Here is a 23,828-nt window from a genome sequence, read left to right on the forward strand (position 1 = left end):
GCTCTTGAGGAGAGAAGGGAAGAGGAAAAATGCTGTTCATACAAACTAAATGTTTACTACTTTGATCAAAGTCACAAGTCCAGTGTGTCTACACAACCCACTCTATCAAGAAGTTGCTCAGCCTGTGCAGTGTGCTAAAACAGACAAGCATGTACAGTGCACCAAGTTAAATCTTTGCCCATAATCTGTTGTAAATCCTTACCAGATGGTGGCCTAGGGAGAACTTTAGGCAGCTACTGCAAACAAAGCAAGTGGCAAAAAATAGCTGTCGTGGCACAAACAATGTGCTACAGGAGTTTTGTTGCCTTCAGAAAATGAGAGAATGCTGTTTCTGTGTGAAATACTTCTTCAAAGCTTTCTACTTCCCTTCGTGTCTGTGTGATGCATGCAAATTTATTGCAGCGTCCCAAGGAAGGATTTTTCTAAAGGCTTCTCTCTTTTTGTTCTTTTTCCAAAGCTTCAGCAAGAACAGAACTTTCTCTGTAGCAAAGAACAACTAGAAAGCCCCTGCAAAGGTTATTTTCAAAGGAGAAATCTTTCATTCTGTGTGTCCTGTAACCGTCAATATTGTTGCTATTTCCTTTTTCTTCAAGCCTTTTCTTTGGCCAGGCTCTTTAAGGTTGTCTGTGCATGTCAATGGAAAGCAGAATATGCCTGAAGAGAAAATGTGACTGCACTAAAGGAATAACCTCAAGTTTGGGGCAGTTCTAAGGTGTGGGGATTTCCTGTGGAAGACTTAAATTACCTATTTGGTCTTCCTGACCAACTTCAGTCTTTTGGAAATTGGGGAACTTTTTTTGTCCATGAACGAAGTTCATTGACTGTTACTGTTATCTGATCCACTGCTGTATAATTTCTTCACTGGAGCAATGTTATTTTCTGTCAGGAAGGGTGCTGAGGGGGTCTCCTTAATTTCACATTCTGGTTCCTTCAGCAGTTGTTGCTGCCAGGCAATTACTTGTCTTCAGCAGTTCCACCATGCTTAGTCCTACCTGTGCTCTGGCTAAAGCTCTCCCTGCTTAGACCACTCCTACATTTTCAGTCCTGCTCATAGCTGTTCATCTCTTCATTACCTAGTTCATGTTGCAGCTCTACTCCCCACTTGCTCTCACGTTGCCCTGCACTGTGTGCAGTATAAGCTAATGCACATTTCTAGATAGTCTGGTAGCTTGTCCTTTCAATTATGAATAAAGCAGCATATGCTTTATAACTGTGACAAGACCTTAAAGATGTATTAACTGTGTTTTTGTTTGTGTCATATTGTGTGTTGTTGAATTTTATGACAACCAGAGTACTGTAACATAACAACATTTAATTAAAAGAATGTGGAGTCAAGGAATGGGAATGGACGATGATGGTGTGGATGAGAGGAAACAGCAGACTGAAGGCAAAAAAGGGTGAAAAGACAGATTGCCATAGTAGATGAGAAGTTGAAATACCTAAGCAATTTAATATGTATTTGTCAGGGTTTTTTTACTTCCATTCAGACAAGTTCTTCCAGACATCGTGGAATAACAAGTTTTAGGGCTTTGTTTTGCACATCAGGGATGAGGTACAGCAGCGAGGCTCCTTTCTTACTTGCCTTTTTTCCTTGTCCAGAGGCATGGCTGATAATTTAAAGTTAGTTTTTGAACATTATTTCTTTAATGCAGGTGAATAGACAGGTGATTGAACAGAGAATTTCCTTTCACCATGTCTGTAATATAAGTAGATGATCTTGTGTGTGGGCTACAACAGTGAGGGAAGGTCAATGTGTCACTTGGGAGTTGTGCTTGAAGGGAAGAGGGCCAGAATGACCTCTGGCGTGGAACAGGAGGGTGGAAGCTGAATCAATGTGATGTTCCCAGTAACTCAAGGGAAAAAAAACCCTAGTGAATTGTATGGAGAGAGACTTGGCCTAAAAGTTGGGGGAGAAATTATCTGAGAAGGCTGGGGTTTTCTTCTTAGTTTAGAGAAAAGGGTTATGTTCCAGGTCTGTCTGAGGAGGACATTGTGAAGAGGAGAGTGAAGCTTTTCGGGCTAGAGTTGGAAAGGAATGGTTTAGACTATATGAGTGACTGCATGGATTAGGCTTCTTATCTGTGGACTAAAGTGATCTCTTATTGTATGGGAAGACCTCCTTGTCTGGGAGCCTTCCCACATGGCCTACAGAGTGAGTTTCCTTCCTGCACAGGGGGGAGCAGCGTGGCAGGACCCTCTCTCTCTGTGATCTCTGCACCAGTGTGCATGGTGGATTCCTCAGCAAGCTCTCATCTTGCTCTGCAGTGGAGCCAGAGACAAGTGGTGCTGTGGGATTAGGGATGGTAGGAGTGAGCAGAACCATGGTGTAGCTGGTGGCAGTAAAGGGGACCAAAGGTGACCTTGGCTTACCTTCTGAAGGAGACTTGTCAGTGGGAGCTGAATCTGACTGCAGTAAAGGCTATTGGCTTGAGGCTTTGGGGAAGCAACCAAAGATCCACCCAAGTCAGAGCAAGTATTTTAAGATGTCAATAAACTGAACTTGCTGTAAAACTTGCTATAACATACATGGAACGTTTTTGTCTCTGATATGTCTGAAAAGTTAATACAGCTTTCCTGGTTTTCTTGGCCTTTCAAGAGATATTCATTAGTCTGAGTAATAATTAGAGAGGAAAAACAAGTTTGAAGTCATTTTAATTCATTAATTTCAGGCTAATTGACCCATACTCAGAGATGCTGAACTGTTCAGTGTGTATGTAGTCCATTGACTCTCTCTATTATAGATGAACAGGAATGGGCTGAAATACAGTTTTGTACATTAGAACGAGGTAGCAATAAAGTAGTTATTAATTGATCATGTATATTATCTCTGTAATTCTCCCCTGTTCTGAAAAAAATCTCTATTCAGTGTGATATGAATGCTTCAGTCATGGTTCTTATTGGTTTGTTTGAAGACCTTTCAGAATAGAAGCCTAGTATATTATATTATGCATAAAAAGACAAATTAATTTCTGGCATAATTTGATTAATGTTGGAGTTGCACTGTTCCTGAACTGGCTCAATGGAATTGCTTGAGTGAAGAGGAAGCATAGCATTCCCAAAGGTTTTATTCCAACTGTTTTCCTGTCACCTAGATTTGAAAAGCTTTCTTGGCAGAAGAATTTGTAACTAATTTATGTTGATGCTTAATAGCCAGACAGCTTATTTTTAAGTCTCTATTATTTTTGCTATCCCTTTCTCTAGAGCAGTTTTAAGAAGCATACCTAGTGATAACCAGACAGGGTAATGAGACATTGAGTGTATATACACAATACTCATGCAATGCAAGAGTTGGTGATTATGTTTTGTTAATTGGAGATCCTCAGAGGTGCTTAATATTTCTTCACAAATTGCATTGGTAAATTAACGGTTCATCTGGCTAGTTAGATTTACCAGGGCAGATGGCATTTTGCATGTGTGATGAGAGCAGGAGGGAGACAGCAAAGCAGTAATGTAATTAGCTGTGTAAATGAGCCTCACAAGGTAAATCTCTTTAACCCCAATGATAAAATGTGTTCTGTGCTAAAGCCTTGGATTACTGGTCCTGTGAAACAATGTGTGCAGCTGGTCAAGGCAAGATTTCAGAAGTAATCGAGTTAATTTGAAAATAAAGGACACCACTTTTTATCACACTTGGATATTTGAGACAGAAATCAGCCTTCAGGTGGTACTCTGCCAATAACTCAAGAGAGTGTCCTGTGGAGTTACCTTAGTTCAGTTGAAAAATAAAAGCTTATTTGAATGCTAGAGAGGAAGTGTTATAGCTAGGGAGGAAAGGTGCTTCATAAAAGCACACCAGAATCACAGGCTGAACAAAATGTGGTCTGAGGTGTCTCTTCATTTTCCTGCAGTGAGCAGTGTAGCCATAAGTAGCTTGTGTCTACACAGTATCTGGCACAGGATGTTTCCCCAGGATTACTATCAATGTGTTTAAAACCTAGTGGAATCACAGAATGGTTTGGGCTGGAAGGGACTTTTAAAGATCATCTAGTCCAACCCCCCTGCAATGAGCAGGGAGATTTTTGGTACCACAAAACCACTGAGGTGTGTTTGTGTGTACAGATGTGTGGACGAGTAACTGCAGATAATCTCACATTCAGTTATAGCCAAAAATATTTTTATGGGAATATATACTACTTCCACACTTCATTTGGAATTAATTAACCAGGGATGTGCCTAATCCCATTTATACTGAAGGCTGTTAAAATAATAAATTCATAGTAAAGACCGGACAATCAGTGTGTGCTGTTTGGTGAGAAAAACACCCTGAAGTATCATGTTACTTCTGAAAAATCATTGCAAAGTAATGTAAGTAGTGAATCTTTATTCAGCAGGGAAATCTCACATTCTGTAAAACTGAGGGGAAAAAGTGGGCTATGCAGTAGCAGCCATTGTGTTGTGTGTCAAGCCGGCATTGTTCTTACTATTAAACTTATTCAATCCATGTGGGAACATTTTATACCTATTTTCAGGCTTTCTTGTTTATTATTAAACTTAAAGATGTTTTACTTTCTGATGAACAAGCTTTAGAGACTCTAAATTTCAGAAACACAAACAGAGTGCAATTTTCTGCATAAATTTGTCACAGAGTATTCAGATTGATTTCTGTAATTTTTTTGACTGGCAGGCTATAAAATATGGAAACGGTATAAATAAAACCGTGAATCAGGAACATTCAGAGCAATTTAGGCATATCACAAGAAACCAGGGCACATTTTGGGTTGTTTTGGTTTGGTTTATTTAAATATTGATTGTTCTGCTTGGAGATACTCAAAGCCTGACTGGCTGGGTAACCTGGACTGGATGATCCCAGGGGGTCTCTTCCAGCCTCAACCCTTCTGTTTCTCTTGAGCTCTTACTTCCATACACATACACACATGCATACAGAGGTGCATAAATGTATATGTGTGTATAGATGTATGTAAAACTTTATGCAACATGGTTGGTTTTTTTGCTTTTAATTTATTATGAGGACAGACACTCAACCAGGAGAATGGGTAAAATCTTTCAACTTCTATTTAATGTGAAAAGCTAATGCTTTTAAAACTTTCTTGTACCAATTCCCAACATTAGGAAATGTATCAAAGGACGTTTTTGTCAATAATAAAATTTTGCTTTCTTACATGCTTCCTGGCAGTGTTTTCACTGCTCCCCTAAATAATTTATAATAGAAAGTCATTTTGATTGCAGGATAACTTTGGAATAATTCAGATTTAAAGGGATGTTCAGATGTCAGCAAGTCCAATCCTTTTCCAAAGCAAGATGAATGTTTGAGTTAGGAGCAGCCTGGAACTGAGAGCAGGTTGCTGGGAGCTCTTCTGGTCGGTGTTAGAGTAGCAGCAAAGAGGGTGATGCCACAGCATCCTGGGCTGTTGGATCCTGTGCCTGCTTCATGCCACTGAGGATCACAAAAGCTTTTCCTTTTTATTCCTTCCTATCACATTCTCATTTAAGCTGGTAGAAGTTTCTCAGTGGCTTTTCTATAGGGTGTTGTCATGCAATGCTAAATAGTTGAATCAATACATAAAGAGAGAGCTGTTTTAGCTCTTTTCCTGTATGCTAAAAGCCATCTAGCTATAAAGAAAATTCATTGCATTTATATTTTATGCACCAGTATTTTATTTACAGGATATAGATATCAACAGGAATAAAAAAATGTTACCTCTGCTGAAGAAGAAAAAATTGCATAACAACCAGTGGGATTTACACCTTTGGAGTTTGTGCAGTTTTTCCTCACTCAGCTGTGTATCTCCTTGTTGCTGAAACTTTTGGAGAAGCACAGATGTTGCCTGGGATGGTCTCGATGCAGGGAGGACTTTGCTGATCCCACTGCACGAGATGAGTCAGAGCTGCAGTGGTGGATCAGTTGTGTGTTGCCCTTACAGTGGTGTGTGCCCTTCCCTTCAGCAGTCTTGTGACTCGCAAGATGCAGAGCTTGGAAGGAATCGCAGGGATCGTAATTCTTTTGTGCTTCCCAGGTGCTTATTCTACATATGTTTTGGTTTTATTTCTCTAACTGTGGGATTCAGCCTTGTCTTGTACTCTATGGATGATCTTTCCAAAACGAGGTTGCCTCACCGTAGAGGGTCCTCGCTTACCTACTGGAAGCACTCTGTGTTAGAGAATGTACTTCCTGTCCCAGTTTGACACTTCAGTGATGTTTTAAGAGATTCTTACTTTTTAATTGCCAGTCTTGCTGTCTGCAGCTCCCTTGAAGGGACTACCTGCCCTAAAACAGCAGTTTATGTCTTACTGTCATGTGCTTTCTTTCCTTAGACAGTTTTCTGTGAGGAACTCTTCAGGATATCTTCAATGTGCAGATCAGTTTAGTCCTTGTTCCCTCTGCAGAGTGTTGGGGAGGGAGGACTATGGGCGCTGTTTGTTTAGGAATTCGTTTTTCTGAGCCAGATGGAGGGTGAGAGAGGAGTGAGATCAAAGCCTTTGTGAACTCCCTGAACATATTTCACAAGTGCTACAATCAATTCTGAGAGGGCTTGGATTTTTGGGAGGTCTGCAGTTGGGTTTGAAACTTCAGGTCCTTTAATTGAGCCTCAGGTAACTTAACGGAAGTTTTTATCAAGTATGTGGGGAGACTAAAAATAGAGCAATAGTAGCATGAAGTCCAGCTCTGTATGAACATGGGGGGCTGCTGGAGCCCCTCTTCAAGTGCAGGGTGTCACAGAAATGACTGGGTGCCACAGTTCCCAGCATTGTTCCCATGGAGTTGTCAAAACCTTGATAAGGATAGGCTGGTGATGTCCCAAAAAGGGTATCCTTGTTACAGCTGCCAGAGTTTACTGAAAGTGGCACTATTTGTGTTACATTCCTGCTTTGGTTTTTTGGTGTTGCTGTATTCTTTTTATATTGTAAGTTAGAATGAGTTTTAGATGGAGCTGCACACACAGTAAATAGTAACATGTTAGGCTTTCTGATTTGTTTTGGTGCTTTTCCATACTAACTGTTGGTCCAGAGATTGGGGCGGGGGAGAGGGCAGGGAAAAAAGATTGGGATAATGTTGGAAAGATAAGAGTCTTCTTCCTTGTACCCTTCAATCAAGAAGTCCTCATTAGCATGTTTATTTTGCACATTATGTATATAATGCTGTGTGTGTGTATGTATGTATATATGTATATGTATGCACGTATGTACTGGGCATAAACATGAAGCAAAGCTGACACCTGGAACATTGTCCTAGTAGTTGGTATATGTGTGATGAACTTTTAGTAATGATTTTATGGTACAGAGGATGACCTCAGAAAAACCTTTACTGTATTTCAGTGGTAACTGATTAACTGATAGATAAACTGTTTCTTCCTGTGAGCTCATAAAACACACTGTTAATTAAAAATGTTGTTACTAGACGGATTTATGGGGACACTTATGTACTTGCCTATGCTGTTGATTTCTGTTCTTAATTTCATCTTGCCTACCTAACAGTAGAATTCAAACCATTCTTTTCCCTTGATTTTAATAAATTGTGTTGTTTAAAATTCTGGAATATTCTTGCTTATTTTCAGATCTCATCAGAAAAGTAGCACAGCAGCAGTTGGGAAAGACACAGGGCGATTATCAAAAGGTAAATTGTCTATGTGTATTTGCATAAAATAATGAAAACTATGACTTTGAAATTCAGTTTTGTTTCTAAAACAGGAATTAGTGTTTTAAAACTATATGAACAGGATAGAAATACTAATTTTTTGAATAACAGGTGTGATAGTTTCATGAAAAATGTGGGACCAAAATCTCTCAAAAGCAATTACAAGGAAAAGTCCATAAGCCAGTTTAAAGAAACTAATCATAGTTAAGGCTGACTTATAAATTGCAGCTGTAATGTGATTGCAGTGTCTGTTGCACAAAGATTGAAGGCTCTTTGTATTGAAAAATACTGCTTTTATTTTAAAAAAACTTAGAGAGAACCATTACTGCTCAGCTCTCATGTAAGCTTCAGCTGTTTTTCTCAAAAAGCTGAATTTATGTGCTGGTTCTGATGCCTTTGTAAAATGAAGTTCCCATAGCCTACTTACAAAGTATATTTTGGTTTATGTAGTGTGTTAATCATGTGGAGGATATTTTTCATTATCTCTTTAGGTTTGTGAATATCCTGTAACAGTTGAAATTCTTAGGGTATCTGGTAGCAAGAAGATGGAATATAATATGCATCTGATTTTGAGGCTGTTCTCAAGGATGGTGTTCTGTTTTTGAAACAGTATCAGGGGCTGTCTGCAGTAGGAATCTAAACTATGGCCAGGCAATAACAAGTTACTTCACTGAGGTGCTTGCTTACAGTCCCTGCAGTGTGGTGTACCTGTCAGAAGGATGAGTATGGCACTTGGCATACAGGCACTGAGCTACTGCCTTGAACCAGGATGGCCTGAATGACCTTGGTCTTTGAAAGGGGAAAGCCTTGTGCTTCCATGTCTTCCTGACAACAGGCCTATTTCTCCAGTAGCTTGATAACCTCTGCCTGACATCCTGGTATGTGGGTATTGTTGTTATGATGCATCAGGTGGCTCTTGCTGATCCCATATACTTGTTTGGTGGGCTCTAAAGAGTGGTGTTTCATAGATTGTGGTTGTATACCCAGGGAGGAAAGCAGGCCTGGGCTTGGGCTTGGCTGGGAGAGTTGGGACAAAACCATTAGACCATAAGTGGTGTACATGAGCACAAGTTTAGTATTTAGTAACTAGTGCATAAGTTTTGCTGATGTCTCTAGTCCTGCATAGGGGATGTGCTTGTTGAAATACAGGCCATTTATCAGTCCAAATTCTGACCTGAATAAAGTGCAAAACTTTGAAATAAATTTGGAAAAAGAAAATATATCAGGACAAGTAGGATGGCATTCAGAAGACAGAAGCATTAGTGAGAGTCAACTGTGAAGTGGCTAACACGGCGGCAGGTGTGCCTCTGGAGGAATTTCCAGTGGAGATGGGGAAGTGTGAATATTGCTGAAGGGTGTGGATAAGTAGTTAGAAATGTTTGCCTGTGGTTCTGATCACTCAAATTCAGGGACAATGAACTTAGGATGAGTTCAGAAAATGTCCATTAGGGGGATCTGGAAAACCTATGGGTCTTCAGAGGAAACTGGAAGAGTTTGCTTTGCTTAGGAGAAGAGTTGATAAGGGGCGTGATTACCTTTTAAAATATATATGGAGAGGAAGCACCTGGAAGAAAGCACTGCTCCTTGGGCAGAAGATAGTGCTAGCACAGAAACAAAGCGGCTGAAATATGTATCATGTGCAATTCCATGTGAGAAGAAACCATGTTCGCCAAGCATTGGGAACAGCCCTTCAGTAGCAAGAACAGGAAATCTGCTGCTCATATTTATCCTGTTAAATTTCTGCTGCCATTCCTCTGTATAATTTTTTTTAACCTATTTATAGAAAGTGTTAGTGACCCAGGAGGCCCTTCCCATTTCTGTGCCGTGTGTCCCAGTGTTCCCAGTTGGACTCTTACCATCAGCATCTCCCCATCCCCTGCCAGGGGCAGCAGTCTGCCAGGACAGCCCAGCAGCTGATCTGTGCCTGCTCTGGGGAGCCAGCTCACTGCTGCTGCCATTGCTTTACTTCTGCTGGGAGAGTCCTCGCCTGAAATGTTCAAAATCATATTTGGTACCAGATCTGTAAGGGAGGGTAAGCATTTGTTTTCCTCCCATTAGTATGGGAGAAAATATGTTGATATGATCAAAATATGATTTTGAACGTTTTAAGTAATATTGTACGGTAGAGATTTCATAAAGATATGTATCATGCTGAAGAAACATCCTGAAACCTGAACATTTATGATTTTCACACATCAGACTTTGGGCTGAGGGGTCTTGCCATCTTTAGCTTTTCCACTTCTCTTCCAGTTATGAAAAAGAGGGAAAGCATTATGAGCTGTGAACTTGTCATGCAGACATGAAGGGGAAAATACAAGAATTTCTATTTCCACTATGGAAACAAAGGGGAAGTTGGGTTCTTCTGGAATTCCTGTCATTGAATATTTAGTCTTCAGTGTTTTTCTGGTATTACAGATAAGAAGACATTTAAGAACTCTTAAAAGAGATTTCTTCAGATTTTCTTGAAAGCCTTCCTTTTTTTTTTTTTTTTTTGCTTTAGAATAATTTAAATTAAACCTCTACATGATTACTTAAAAGTGAGGATGAATTTTTATGTAGTCCCAAAGATTAAGATCCCAAAACTGCTAGTGGAGCTACCAAAATAAAATTGAAAAGAAAAGGACAGGAATATCATATCAGTTACAACAGGTGGAGTTCATGAAGCAATCACTAAACAACAAAGTAATGCAGTTTCTGGCCTTCTGTGAGATGTGTTGGGAATTATATGAACTGGATGCTCAATGTGGAAATAACTGGTCTGTCATTGTTTTAAGATGGAAGTATCTGTTGGACAAATCCTAGATTCCTTTCCCTTACCAGGGAAACCAGAAAATACCTGCTATGTATTTTATTGTAAATACTTTTCCATAATTATTTAATGGTGCTTCTGTGCATTATTTTACTTTAGTGGCTTTCATTATTGTTTCTGTGTTGTTAATTGTTGTGGTCATGGGTAATTATTCATTATTCACCGGATTTGTTTTTTACACATTCTCCATTTGTTTTGACTTCCACAGCCAGAAAATGTTGTCCTGACTCTTCAGGTAATGTCTTATGGTAGATGTACACTTTGAAAAGAAACTAATCATGTCTGTATACATTACTTCTCTTAGAACATCCATAATAATTTTTAATGTTATTTTAAATACTGTTTTCCCATCTGACCTATCTTAAAATAACTTCTGTTGTCAAATAATTTTTGAAGTATTCAGCTAGATAGAAAACAGTAATTCTTTTGCAAAATTAAGCCAAATTCTTCTTCCAAACATCTTGTTCATATTCTTCAGAAGGAAGCAAAAGTTTTAGCCAAGAGTTAATAATAATAATAATCATAATAATCATAATAATTATAATAATTTAAAAAATAGTTTTCATCCTAGAATTGGTAATTAGGTCAGAAATTTGCAACTCTGGTAATGGTGATGGTTGCTGTATTTGACTCAGTTCATAATTAGGGATTGTGAAGACAGACATCAGCGAAGCTGGAACTGGAACATGATTGATAGATTGTGAGAAATTTTAACTTACTTTGCAGGACAGTTACACAGCCTCAATATCATTCCTTTTCTGCTAAGCTGCCCTTGTATTGGTGTAAAACAGGAGAGTACTCAAAGTACTCGAGTGAGAATTAGTTCTCCTAAAATTGGGAAAGGAAAGGAGAGATTTATCAGGGAAGAAAAAGCACTGAGACATGCCCACACTGTGCTGTTGATCTCTTTGTGCAGACACCTGCCTGATCCTCTCTGGGATGGGCTGGCTTGTGTTTTCAGCAGAGGGAAACAGCATGGCAAGTTCACAGCTTGTCCCCTGTAAGCGCTGCGTAGGGCTGTGCCAGGGCTGCCTGGCCCAGCTTCTTGGTCTGGGGTCTCTTGCAGTGTAAAAGCTGGTTAGGGCATGGAATTGCATTGTTTCTTTTCACTCCTTCCAGCTTTTGAAAGCATCCTTTTAGTTGCTGCTGCTTTGCTGTTTGGCAGCAGAATAAATGTCTTTACCTGAGAGATCTTAAAATCTATCTACTCCTTCATGTTTTCCTGTCCCTAAGCAGTTTTAAATTCAACAGTTTGGAGGAACCTCTGCCATTGTAGTCAATCATCCAGTGAAGTACTTCCCTTTGCAGTTCATAGGAATCTTTCTACTCATAAGTGAATAAAAAGGAGAAAGCTAAGCCTCCCTTCCCCCTCCATGAAGTGTTGCTTTAGTTAACCTTCCTGACATTTGTGGAACCTTTTTGGAAACAGATGTGAGAAACAGTAGATTTGTGGTCCAGGAAATCAAATGTGTTCATTTTTAACCTGTTTCAATTGCATTGATTCACACTTATTTCTTGTGAGCCTACTCTCTCTTAGTACTCACTCTTGTAGTTTGCCTAGCTAGTAGTCTAGCTAAATAATTATTAGCTATCAGTATCTACAATGTTATTGTCTTTTTGTTAGAAAAGTTGTCAATTATTGACAAAATATACCAAGTCTGTAACCTTGGTAATTTAGTAGATGGTTTAGTCCGTAGTTTGATTTGTAATTATTTGCTCTATATTGATTGCAGTTGCTGTGTGATATATGCTATTACCACTATTTTTGTCTGACTTACAGGCCATCTACTATGAAATCGGTTTTATAGTCTCCGCAGCCTTGGGATTGCTATTTATTTTGTTACTGCCTCTTGTGGGACTTTGCTTCTGTATGTGTCGTTGCTGTGACAACTGTGGTGGGGAAATGCATCAAAGACAGAAGAAAAATGCTGACTGTCAGAGGAGCTGTTTTGCAACATTTCTTTTTGTTGCTTCTTTAATAATAAGGCAAGTGTGATAAATAGAACAATACGAAGCTTGGTATAGCACTTATTTTGCAGTGTCGTACGACAAATAATACTGTATTAGCCTACAGGTGCAGAAATTATTTTATTAGACTACAATATTATTGCTTATTAAAGAAAGTGTAACTGCATTATGAAATGCTGCTACCGTTACTATCCACGTGTCATTATATACTTACTTGAGCAGAATGTAGGTGTGAAACAAAAAAAAAAATTGTTTTAATTTGGCAGGTGAAATTTTGGCCAATCTCAAAATGGCAATTGCAGAATGTTGCACTCAACTTATGTGAGACTGTGTCCTGTGTTCAGTTACCATCCCATAGAGAACCTGAGGTACAATGTACTGCTTTGTTCTTGATGGTGTTGTACTGGTGTGAAAAGGAATTGTGTGACTTCCTCCAGTATTTGCTGTCCTCCAGATATTCTTATTAGTTCAAAATAATGTTTTTTCTTTTGGGTCCTGAGTTGTTTAAACCATGCATGAACTCAATGTAAATCCTGGAGTTGCAGACATTTTTGCACAATTTTGCACACTACTGTGCTAGGTGTGTAATGGGTGATGAGGAACTACAGTCAAGATTCTTCTTTTCCCTGCCTTCGAAATAAATTGTTTGCTTTCAGGCTTTCTGTTTTCCTCTAACTTCTTCATATTTTCACCTGCCTACTATGCTTATTTTTTGATTATATTAAAAAAATTAAAAAGTCTTTTGATCTATACCATGTGACTGTTCAGTCAGGTGGGATGTACTTTGTCACTTCATTGAAATCTAGAGTTTATTTTTTCTGTTACTGTGTGTCGGGACAAATTGAGACCTTGCCTATGCTCAGAGGTCATGCTGATATCAGATATGGGAACATGCTCTTTTCTCCTAAACATGACTAACAAACATGACCCTTAGTATTCTTAAAATGAGAAACCTAAATCAAGTTATGAGTGATAGGTGCATCCCTGCCACGATGACAGGACAAAAGTACAAGGTGCCTCGAAGACAGTAAATTATTAAATTACCTCAGCATGCCAAAACTGAAGGTAGCTCACAGAGCTCACCAGCTGTCTTTACAACGCCTTGCAGGATGCTACTTTCTGGTTATAATGGCTGAGGGATGTTGCCTGTCAGCAGAGAAATTAAGAGATCATCCCCCTTGGTGGTCTCTTAAATTTGTGCATTTGCTGCCAACTGTCCTTGTGGGATTAATCATACCCAGCATTGGTAAATGCTTCCTCCCTGGTCATGACTGGCAGATCAGCGATCCCTAGTAATATGCTTTACAGAACTAGTGAAATTGCCTCTTTAGTTCCTCGGGTTTTTTATCCTTTTGCATGAGACATCAGGAGTATCAGATGCTTACCCTAGGGAGGAGTTGGCCTGAGATCTGTCTGCAGGTTTCCACAAGTAGAGATGATCTCATATGACTGCCTGGCTAAGTCTCTAATGCTGTGAATGCTGTGCAAGGCAAGATAGAACTTTACAAGGCTGATATTACTGATCCCAGCCTGACTGAGGTCTCAGGTCTCTGGTACACTTCTGTACAAAGAGAGATTCTCCTGCCCTTCCTGGATCTTCTTTCACAACAGAGGAGAAGATGCCATGCCTGAATCTATTTGAACCCATGTCAGGCTGCTTATGACAATGCTGGAACACAAAAGGACAGTCTTACTGGTAGCCATTACACCAACAGAAAAAAATGGAGGAGGCCTGAGATTTACTTAAAACTGTTTCTACATGTCTTGTACTGTACTCAAACTAAGTGTTCTTCTGGATTTATTATCTACTTTTCCCCAAAGTTTCTATGCAGTTTTGGCTTAGGTGGAAGATTTACCTGTAGTGCTTCCCAAAATCACACTTCTCGAGTACTGGGCCCAGCTAAATGTGTAAGCTGTGACATTAACCAAACGAGTGTAGTCCCATGCGAGTAAAATGCTTGTAGCTACTTGAGACAGAACCAAAAGAATGAAAACTTGAATGATCTCCAATACAGGGTTTATATCAAGTATGCTCTGAAATCACTAGGGTGGGTCCTGTCATTGTTTGGGTGTAGTTTTTAGTTCATGCAGCACTGGGGGGGGGTCTCCTAAACCCCTACCAGGTGGCTGGAATGCCATGGACTCCTTCACTAAGAGCTGTGCTGCTTCAGAAGATGCATTTAGCAGGGCTGGCATTCATCAGATACCCTGAACCCACACCTCTGCCAGGGGAGCTTTGCCTTAAAGGCACTCTCATGGAACACACATACAGACAGCTGCTGGAGGGACTTCTTCAGGATTACCATCTGAGTGTATATTCTGCATCTTTCTTCATCTTTCTTGCAGTGCCAGCCATTCTGAGATTCCCTCAAAAGTTCAGAAGATCATTGAAGAGAGCAGGGAGCATTGAGCTGTTTTTTAATGTTTTTCTTTCTTCCCCCTTTCTTTTTCCTTATTTTTTATTTTTTTAATTAATTTTTCGATTTTTTTTCAGTTCTTGGTATGAAAAAATGGTTCCAAGCTGTCTTTCCTTGGATGGAAGAGACAGATTAAATGCACGGTAAAGAGTATTAGGGGAAAGACTCTGAATTCAGAACCTGCAATAGATTCTCTGTGTAGGTAACAACTCTAGAAAATTCTGGCAACATGGGGATGTTTTTTCTGTGTGTCAAGGTGCAAGTTCACACTGACATATGTATGCTGTTAATGCAGATTTTAGAATAGTTCAGCTAGTAAATTTTAATCATGCCGAACATTTCTTCTCACTTTTCCACTGATGTAGTGCTCTGGTAATTAGGATGAGGTTTTAATAATAAGCTTATTGGAATGATGTGTAAAGGCAATAAAAGTATGACAGATTTAATTTTAAAAACAGCTCTATGTAGATCTGCTTTCTTCAGGTGGAGCATAATGTGAGAAGTATGCTTTCCTCAAGGAGGGATATAAGAAAGAAGTTACATACGCTGTGGTTTATCTTAAACTAAATAGGCCTTTAGTGTGTCTTTTTCTGGTACGTGCACTTTGTGTTTTAAATACTTCTTTTTATAGATTGAGTCAAAAATACATGCAGTGTTTTTGGTAATTCACAGCTTTTATACAGGATATTGCCCTACAAAGTAGGATTCTATTGCTAAAGAGCAGAGGATGTAGAAATAATCTATCAAATACACAACTAAGTAGATTTGATATTCCAAATTTATAATGAGTACAATTATGTGCTTTTCTTCAAAGGTGAACTGAGAGTTTAGGAACAGAGACCTCTTATTTCCTAGGCATCTGCAAGCTTAGGCAAATGTGTTTTTTCTGGGAAAGAAATGCAATTTCCTTAATTCCTCTCTATTATAAAGGGAGGAACATTGGATTTTTAAGAACGCATGTTTTGCAATACCAGACTTGCTGGTAATACAGAATGTCTTGGCTATTGAATAGAAAAACATATAGTCAGTTTTCTGTCCTTCCAAGAGATCTTGTGTTATAACCTCTTTCCTGAAGTTATGGATGTTATGTATGAGGCTAGGGAAGGCCAAGTCTGGAGGCACAGAATGGTATTTGGCATCTTGGCAAGTATCTCGTGCAGGCTTCACAAGTATCCTTGGCTTTGTGAGATTGGTAGGACGTGTTGTTTAGAACGTGGAAATTAATATTATCTGAAAGAAGTGGTGGAAAGGTTGGTACAGAAATCTCTATCCCATTATTTTCTTAAATTCATTAGCTAGTAGTGAGAAAGGGGACATTCATCCAATATATATATATGCTCAGGTTTTCTATTCTGTGACTTGACATTTTTTGCAAGATCAGCTAAAGGAAAAGCTTGGGTTTCCCTCTGCAACTGGATTAATAACATTTAAATTGGTCTGTGAAACCTGACAGGAAACTTGAATGTGGAATATTGGACTCCTGAAGAATTGTTTAAACAATTCTCTAATGTGTTACAGAAGAAGCATGTCATTTTTATTCTTGCTTTATGACAGAAGCATGTCCTTTTTATTCCTGCTTTATGACCTTCTCTTTGCAGCTGCTTATTGAATGTTGACTCACGGCTCAGTTACACAGTAAATAGATTTTTCCTCTCTCCTGTTGTGTGTTTGTTTACATTCGCAATTGTTCTGAGCGCCTTGAAGTATCTCCTCTATCTTGTTTCCTCCCATTTAGGAAGCTAAAGAGAAAGATGATCATGCTGGAGTCTTACAAAGCGCTGTTTTGTGAGCTCCCAATTGACCTTTCTGTTCTGTGAACATAGCACTGAAAGGACACATAAATGCTGGTTGTCTAAAGAATGAGGATGTGGTTATAAACCCTGAGCCTCAGAGCGGTACACAAATGTTTGCTTTTCCTGATAGCTTGAGATACTTTTTCTTATTAACAAAGAAAAAAAAAGCTTTTGATAGCAATTGCCATCACAGTAGAGTTAAATAAAATAGTGTATATGTCCAAAATTAAACCGCTTGCTTCTGCTTGTCATAGAATCACAGGATGGTGTAAGTTTTAAGTTACTGAGTTCCTTTGTATTTATGCATTTTGGATTCTCATTCCTTGGGTGGTAGCTGATATCATGGCTGCTTGAGTGTTGGTCATAGTGGAAAAAAATATGCCATTTGCTGTAGGTTAAGTAAATACGAAGATAAGTGTGTATGTCCCTTTGTTCCTTAGTGATTTCTGGGAGGTTCATTAATAGCCAGTTTTGAAGACATGACTATATATTTTGGGTAGAGAAGCAACCTCTTTATGTAAAACTCTGTCATCCTGTTCTGGATGTTTTTGGATATTGAGAAAAATATTAGTGAAGGGATCCTAACAGACCTGCACCTGTAGCATGCTCTGAAATTAGAATTTTTCTTTTGAGAGTATTGTCAGAGCAGCAGAAATTCTTATAGTTGAGATCAGTTTTACCAGGAGAACAAGCCTTTACATTTGTTTGGGAAAGCTAAAATAGGAAAAGCATAATAAAGATGAAGGCTTGGTTTTGATTCACTGAAGAAGGAGATGAGCATCATGAATCAGGGTGTTTGCTCCTATCTTGCCAGGATACACAAGTCATTTTAGGTACCTGTTTGCTCTCCACCATTTCATTTATGTGACTGTATTATGGCTTTTTTTAAATGTACATTCTTTGGAGCAAAAGTTGTACTTTCCATCTATCTTCTTCCCCACAGGGAGCCTGGTATAGGGTTTTCTTGAAGTCTTATTTACAAATACTAGTGTCTGGGTCCCCTTGACACTCCAACTTAATAAGTTTGACAGTCTGGAAAGAGTGTGGTACCATTTGTGTCAGTGATTCCCTTCTCCTGTGTTTGGATGTCCATAATGGCTTTTCAGGGTACTGCATCTCTAGTATTGAGCTGTTTTATTACACCACAAAGTGAGAAATTTAACAAATATGCCAAACAGGAATTGCCTGTAATGCACCTGACTGCAGCTTCAAGGCAGTGTCTGCCCTTTGGGGATGTATCCTGCCTGTGGTGAGTGGATCTCTGCTGTCTACTGGTTAATGGTTAACCCATCAAGTGGGTTTGTAGTCATCTTGATTCTGAGGCTGTTACCACTCTGGTGGTTACTCTTGACCTTTCTGGTACTTGTCTGAAAGGTTAAGTGTTCTGAATGTGAGATGTTAAAAAACAAAAGTCATCCTTCTGTTTAAGTCTATTTTACACCTAAGCTAAACAAAAAGCTAAGGATCATGTATGCTAATAGAGCTTGGAAGACTCTCACGGGACCTTTAATTGCCTTTTTACTTACTGTTTGTGCAGATCTGCCATGCTGTAATTAGAATTTTACAGTAGGGAGTGATCAAATAGAAAATAGCGGCAGTGCTGACTGGAAGTCTAGCTCACTTTCCACCTTTCGTTTCAGTATCAGGAAATGCTTATATATTATTTTAGCATTATTAGGGACTATCCATATGCTTTTGGAAAATCCGTGTAATTATGTAAATAAATTGTGCCATTTTGCATAAATCTTGCTGCTGAAGTTATTAAATGAAAAATACTCTTTTTCACAGTTAACTTATGAACTTTCGTTTATAGCTGTGTCAAGGTTAATGATACTTGTAAAAGAGCCTAGCATTTCTAAGTCTCATACAATTTACCTAAGCTATACACATTTTCTGACAGTACCCATGCTAATGGATTAGTTTGTACATAAATAACTTCTGAAGTCTTTGGGTTAACATCACTTTTCGTTTATTTTTTTTAATTAGTAGTACAATATTGGCCCTTATAGCTCATTCCTCAACTCTGTCTGATGGTGCATGTGAGAACCTCTAGTAAGAAAAAGAATGTGTAAATTTATGGAGACCTTTCTTATGATAATGTCAACTTTTTTTGCTATAATTTCTTCGTTCTGTTTAATGTTAGAATATGCATTTACAGTAACAAAGAAATATCTGTTATCTATATTTTTTGTAGTGTTGGAGTGCTCTGTGCATATGCTGCCAACCAGCATTTAACTAACCAAGTCCGAGGAGCAAAGAAACTGGTTAACAGTAATTTTAAAGATCTGAAAATATTCCTTAACGACACTCCAGCGGTAAAGAATTTTTTCTTTATGGGGAATGAGGGTGGGAGGGAATATGTGTAAATAAGAAATTTTGCAGAAAGTAATTTTTTCTTTCTATTTGGTTTAAATCACACCTGCAGTATTTGGTTTATTCTTTGTGTGTCAGTCTCACTAAATAGAATAAATCATGCAAGGGAAGATATTTTCACACGGTAGTAAGTGTTTGGGAGTTATCCTGATGAATCAGCATTCTTTGAACAACTTCTGAGCTGTACTCTGGGAGTATGCTGCTATGATGCTTGTAGGCCCTTTTCCTCCTACTGAACTAGTGTAGATCACTAGCAGAAGTTAAATAATTTGGAAAAATAAGGTTTTAAAAGGAATACATACAAAAATATATATTACATTTAAACTTGGATTCCCTGTTGCTCTTTCCTGTTTCCTTGTGTTTTGGACTTAGTTGTATATGCTCTGGGACTGAGTCACAATAGCTTTTTTCCCAGGAATATTTTTGACTGTTTTTTTCTTTAAACCAGAGTCATACTGTGCCATACTGAACAGGAGAGATTCCTTCCTTTCAGGCTTGCCTTAGAATCCCATAAGCAGTCCTCTGCATATCTTGTTTTGTATTGAAAGAAAAAAAGAAATGCTAGTGAGGAAGGCTTGTAAAGAATGTACAGTTTCAATTCTTTGTGAATTTGTAGGAAACAAAAAAGTCTGACAGCCCTATTGCCTTGGCTTTCATTAATTTTAATTATTTGAATTTAATTTTATTAATCTGTTTTACTTCCATGAAATTAGAAATAGGTGGAATTCACACAATTATGTGGAATCCACAAGTGTGGTAGCATTCCAGTCACAGTAACTCTGGGCTGTTTTGTTTTTTTTGGTTTTTTTTGCTGGCCAGAGCTGTATGAGAACAGGAGACATCTGAGGGGTGCCATAAAATGTTTTCCTATCTGAAGATGTTCCCTATACAACTATTTGTTTGCATGTGGTGCTCTCACAGACCAGTGGTGGAGGTACATGGCAGGAATTGAAGGTCATGCCAATAACCCCAATAACCCCTCTTGAAACAGGGTGCCTTTTGTCAGTCTGGAGCTGACACTGGGCACAGAAGGATTCATCCAATCATATCAGAAACAACCAGAGTCCCTTTGACAGCACACTGAGTGCTGGCAGTAGGAAACGTCAGAGGAGAAAATCTGTTCTGAAGAAGTAACTTATCTTAATAGAGAAAAAAATAAACACTGTCTAAAAAGTTAATAAAAATGCTGAATTATTAAATTTAAAAGTGTCAGGACTTGGAACACTTGTGCCAGAGGTTACTCAAAGTCTCACTTAGCACTTTTTTCAGTTTCAAAACAGGATTATTACTTTCTATTTTTTTAGACTTGGAGCTGATGCAGTCATCAGCTGTATCTTATCTTCTAAGTCATTTCGTCAGACAAGGTGCATGAGTATCATGTAGACACACATATTTGTAAGAATTTCTTGGGGAAATAAGAAGTGCTTCAGTTCTAGAATCCTACCAATTGGCTATAAAGCTCTGAAATGCAAATTGATGCCTTTGACTCATCGGTATGAGGTATGTACAGCATGTAAGAGGATTTGAAAAAGTCCTGTGTTAAGAGTTCAAGTCACAGAAGATTTGCAGACTGCGAGTATTGAGTGATAACACTATTAGTGATAGAGAATCCCCTTTTGTCTGTGACATTGCTGGAGACAATGCAAAACCTGTAGTCCTGCAAAATTTTAGCCCTTAGGTTAGCCTAGGTCAACAAAGCAAACAAATAAACAAAAATATACCTACAACCTTCTTAGTAAGAAACAAATATTTTTTCCTGTTTTACAAAAAGAGAGTCTGCTTCATACTTTGTCATTTAATGACGTCTACTGCTGAATCATCAATAGGTTGTTTTGAGGGTGGTTTTTTGGTCTTTTTTTTCTTTATTTCACAGAGACTACAAGCCATGTACGCTTTGGTACATATTTGAGTCATGCTTAAAATTGAAAACCCATTTATCAAGTATGTTAACCTTTACACCACTCTAACTCGCTTGGGGTAGAATTCATAATGCATTATTTTAAACATGCAGAAATGAATGAAGTTTATTTAATGTCTTTTCAAAATTAGTATAAGCTTTCCACTTGGGATGGTTCTTTGATAGCCTTTTGTCCAAACCCAGTATCTGGAGATAACTAAGTTGCTGGTTTATATTGTTACGATGTCTTTGGTAGAGCTCAAGTTGAGACCAAATCCTCTTGAAGGTAAGGAAAACTATTTGCATTAAGACAGAGCAGCTGTCTCCTTTCTGCAAGAGAAGCTCTGAGAGGCTGCCCAGACACAAGCCAGTGTGGTTGGTGAATTGCTTCAAAATTACCACTGCATCAGTGCCTCACGTTTCTCCGTGAAAAACTAATGCCACAAGAAAATCAAGTAACGAAATTGGAGACATGCAAAAAAATTTATTTACCTGACTGACTCAAAAGGCTTCATGAGGTCACAGTTCCTTCTGCTTTTGAGCTGAATCATTTACCACAGAGAGGTTCCAGTTAAGTAGATGTCTCAATTAAACTGGTCTTTTATTATGTGCAGTTCTGCTAAGGAAATAAAATACTTAGTTAACTGAAAACAGTAGAGAGCCAGGGAGTTGGCACAAATATTTTGATTGTTTCTAGCTAACAGTTTGACATATTCAAAAGCATCACTTTTTTCCAATTCTTTTAATGTTTTTTTTAATCATCTTCTTTACAGCAAATTGACTATTTGGTGAGCCAGTACAACACAGCTAAGGATAAAGCACTCTCTGACCTAAATAGTAAGTACTTTGATTTAAGGGGGGTTAGCAGCGTGTATTTAAAAGCTTCAGTAAGATAATGTAATTAGCTCATAATGCAAAGTGAAACTTTATTTATGACAACATGGTTTTCAAACAGAAGTGCTGTTCTCAGTAGTATATGAGACCAAAATCTAAAATTGTTTTCACGTAAAAAGTCTCAGAGCTGGTAATGTGTAGTATTTCCAAAATAAAGGTCTTTTATTAAATTGTTTATAGTTTTATAGTTATATAAATATACTATAAAGCTATAGTTTTATAGTATATGTTTTATAGTTCAGTAACCATACTTAAAGCTTTTTTTGGAATATTTTTCCTCAGTTTTTAAATTGAAACCAAATATCAGTGAACAAATATGCAAGCAGTTGTGATGGTTCCAATGAGTGAGAGATCTCTGTTTATTTTTCTTGTTCTCTACTCAGCTAGAAGTTGAGGCATCAGCTTATCTTCTTTCTGAAGCTGCTTAATGTATTTGCCATTTCAGAATGAGCAGTTGAAGAGCAGGAGATAAAACTTGAAGTAGAACTGCTGCACTTTCCCCTTCAGCACAGTTACAATATGAGGTGTCACCTTTTAAAGCTCTCAGTCAACAGAAACAACCAGAGAGATGATTTTTATTTTTTATTTTTATAATTTAAGCTTTGCTTTATAAAACTCACAATAGAAAGGGCCAACCATTTTCAGTGCAGATGATAATTCGAGTTGCATTTTTAGCAGATGTTAGTAAATGCATAAAGGTCTGCATTTCAGGCTGAAGGATTGTTGCTGGGATCAAACTGTGCAACTGTGGCATCATGCCAGTTACCATAAATTGACTTCTCATGCCTATAATCTATGCTTCTGTCTAGTTTAAAATGTATTTTAAAGGTAGTTTTCAATGCAGCCAACTTGGCATGCACTGAAGTTAATATATCTTGGCTGTACTTGATGAGGGTGTACTGCACATCAAATGTGCTTGTGAAAGTAGCAGTAAAGTAGTCTTCCTGCTTAATTCCTGCAGGAACACTGGTCTAAAAAGATGTATGTAATCTTTAAATCTGTAATAATAATAATAATAATAATAAAAAAAGATTGACATCTGCATTTCAAGTACTACCTTGAAGCTTCTCAGCCACTCCAAACTGAAATTTCAAATTAAATGTTTATTAGTTCTCAATGCCAGTTTGTGATGTTAGTTAACGGAAACCTAGCTGGATCTGTGGTGAGAGTGATCAACAGTAAACTAAGATAGCTTTTATTTTCTAGAAATACCAGAATTAAGTGTGTGACACCGGGGTACAAGTAGGATAAACTTTTAGAGAATTGTACATGAGTTCATTTGCCCACCCTAAGGAAAAGCTGAAAAGTGTTTCTGCTTGACAGAAATTCTCATCTCAGGCCAGACATGACGGTACTAACAGTAATGAATACTTCTGTACCATGCACTATTCCCATTTCATCAAAAGCAAAAAAACTCAAAAATGTGTTTGCTGTGATCTGAAAATGCAGAGGACGCAGTGACTACCTAAAGAATATGTTACATTAACATGCTTCACCAAACTCTGCTTGGCATTTCTGTGTCATTTTGCTGAACTAAGCTTCCTTTCTCTTTGTAGACAGTGAGACTGGAGTGTTTGGAGGTGGGGGTGGCTATGGGTAAGGATGATGCCAGTGCTGGGAGCATCCATGCTGGATGCTCTCTGTGAGGGGGCAGGGACTGGAGACATGTGCTTAACACGCTTAAGGGATTTCAGCAGAGCTGGCTGGCAGGTCTGGGTTTTGGGTGACCTTGACATTGCTCCATACATGAGGAACAGGGGAAAGGAAAAGAATACATTTTTTTAGTTCCTCTTGCACTATTAAAACATAGCTTGAGTGAAAGAATATGCCACAAAACTCCTGTCCAGATGTTGGGCCTCTCTAACATAGATTGTGGAAAAAATCCTGTTTCGAAAAGAGTAGAAGATGCAATGAAATACATACTGTGGAGTCTGTTGAAATGTTATGTGTCTTCACCTATATGGTCAAGTGCTGGTGAATATTTTCCGCTGTATTTTGATTTACTGCTTTCATTTGTAGGCCTGTAGCTAGCTAAAACAGAGCTGTGTTCCTGTGTTACCTTCTGTCACTATGTTCTGACTGT

At 38.3% G+C, this 23,828-nt stretch overlaps 1 protein-coding gene across 15 annotated transcripts in view; it reads left to right on the top strand.

Moving 5' to 3' along the window:
- Positions 1–23,828, top strand: part of PROM1 (prominin 1) — a 61,758-nt gene that overhangs the window by 14,516 nt on the left and 23,414 nt on the right. For 11 of the 15 annotated variants that reach the window (XM_017804487.1, XM_017804522.1, XM_017804583.1 and 8 more), the window contains exons 3-7: positions 7,515–7,573; positions 10,612–10,638; positions 12,184–12,389; positions 18,776–18,896; positions 21,625–21,688. In XM_017804487.1, coding sequence (XP_017659976.1) covers positions 7,515–7,573; positions 10,612–10,638; positions 12,184–12,389; positions 18,776–18,896; positions 21,625–21,688 — 477 coding nt within the window. The remainder of the gene's footprint in view (positions 1–7,514; positions 7,574–10,611; positions 10,639–12,183; positions 12,390–18,775; positions 18,897–21,624; positions 21,689–23,828) is intronic. The other 4 variants (XM_017804540.1, XM_017804602.1, XM_017804573.1 and 1 more) reach the window with 1 other exon arrangement.

Source organism: Lepidothrix coronata, unplaced genomic scaffold (assembly GCF_001604755.1).
Source record: "Lepidothrix coronata isolate B3197 unplaced genomic scaffold, Lepidothrix_coronata-1.0 Scaffold0, whole genome shotgun sequence".
Classification (NCBI taxonomy): Eukaryota; Metazoa; Chordata; class Aves; order Passeriformes; family Pipridae; genus Lepidothrix; species Lepidothrix coronata.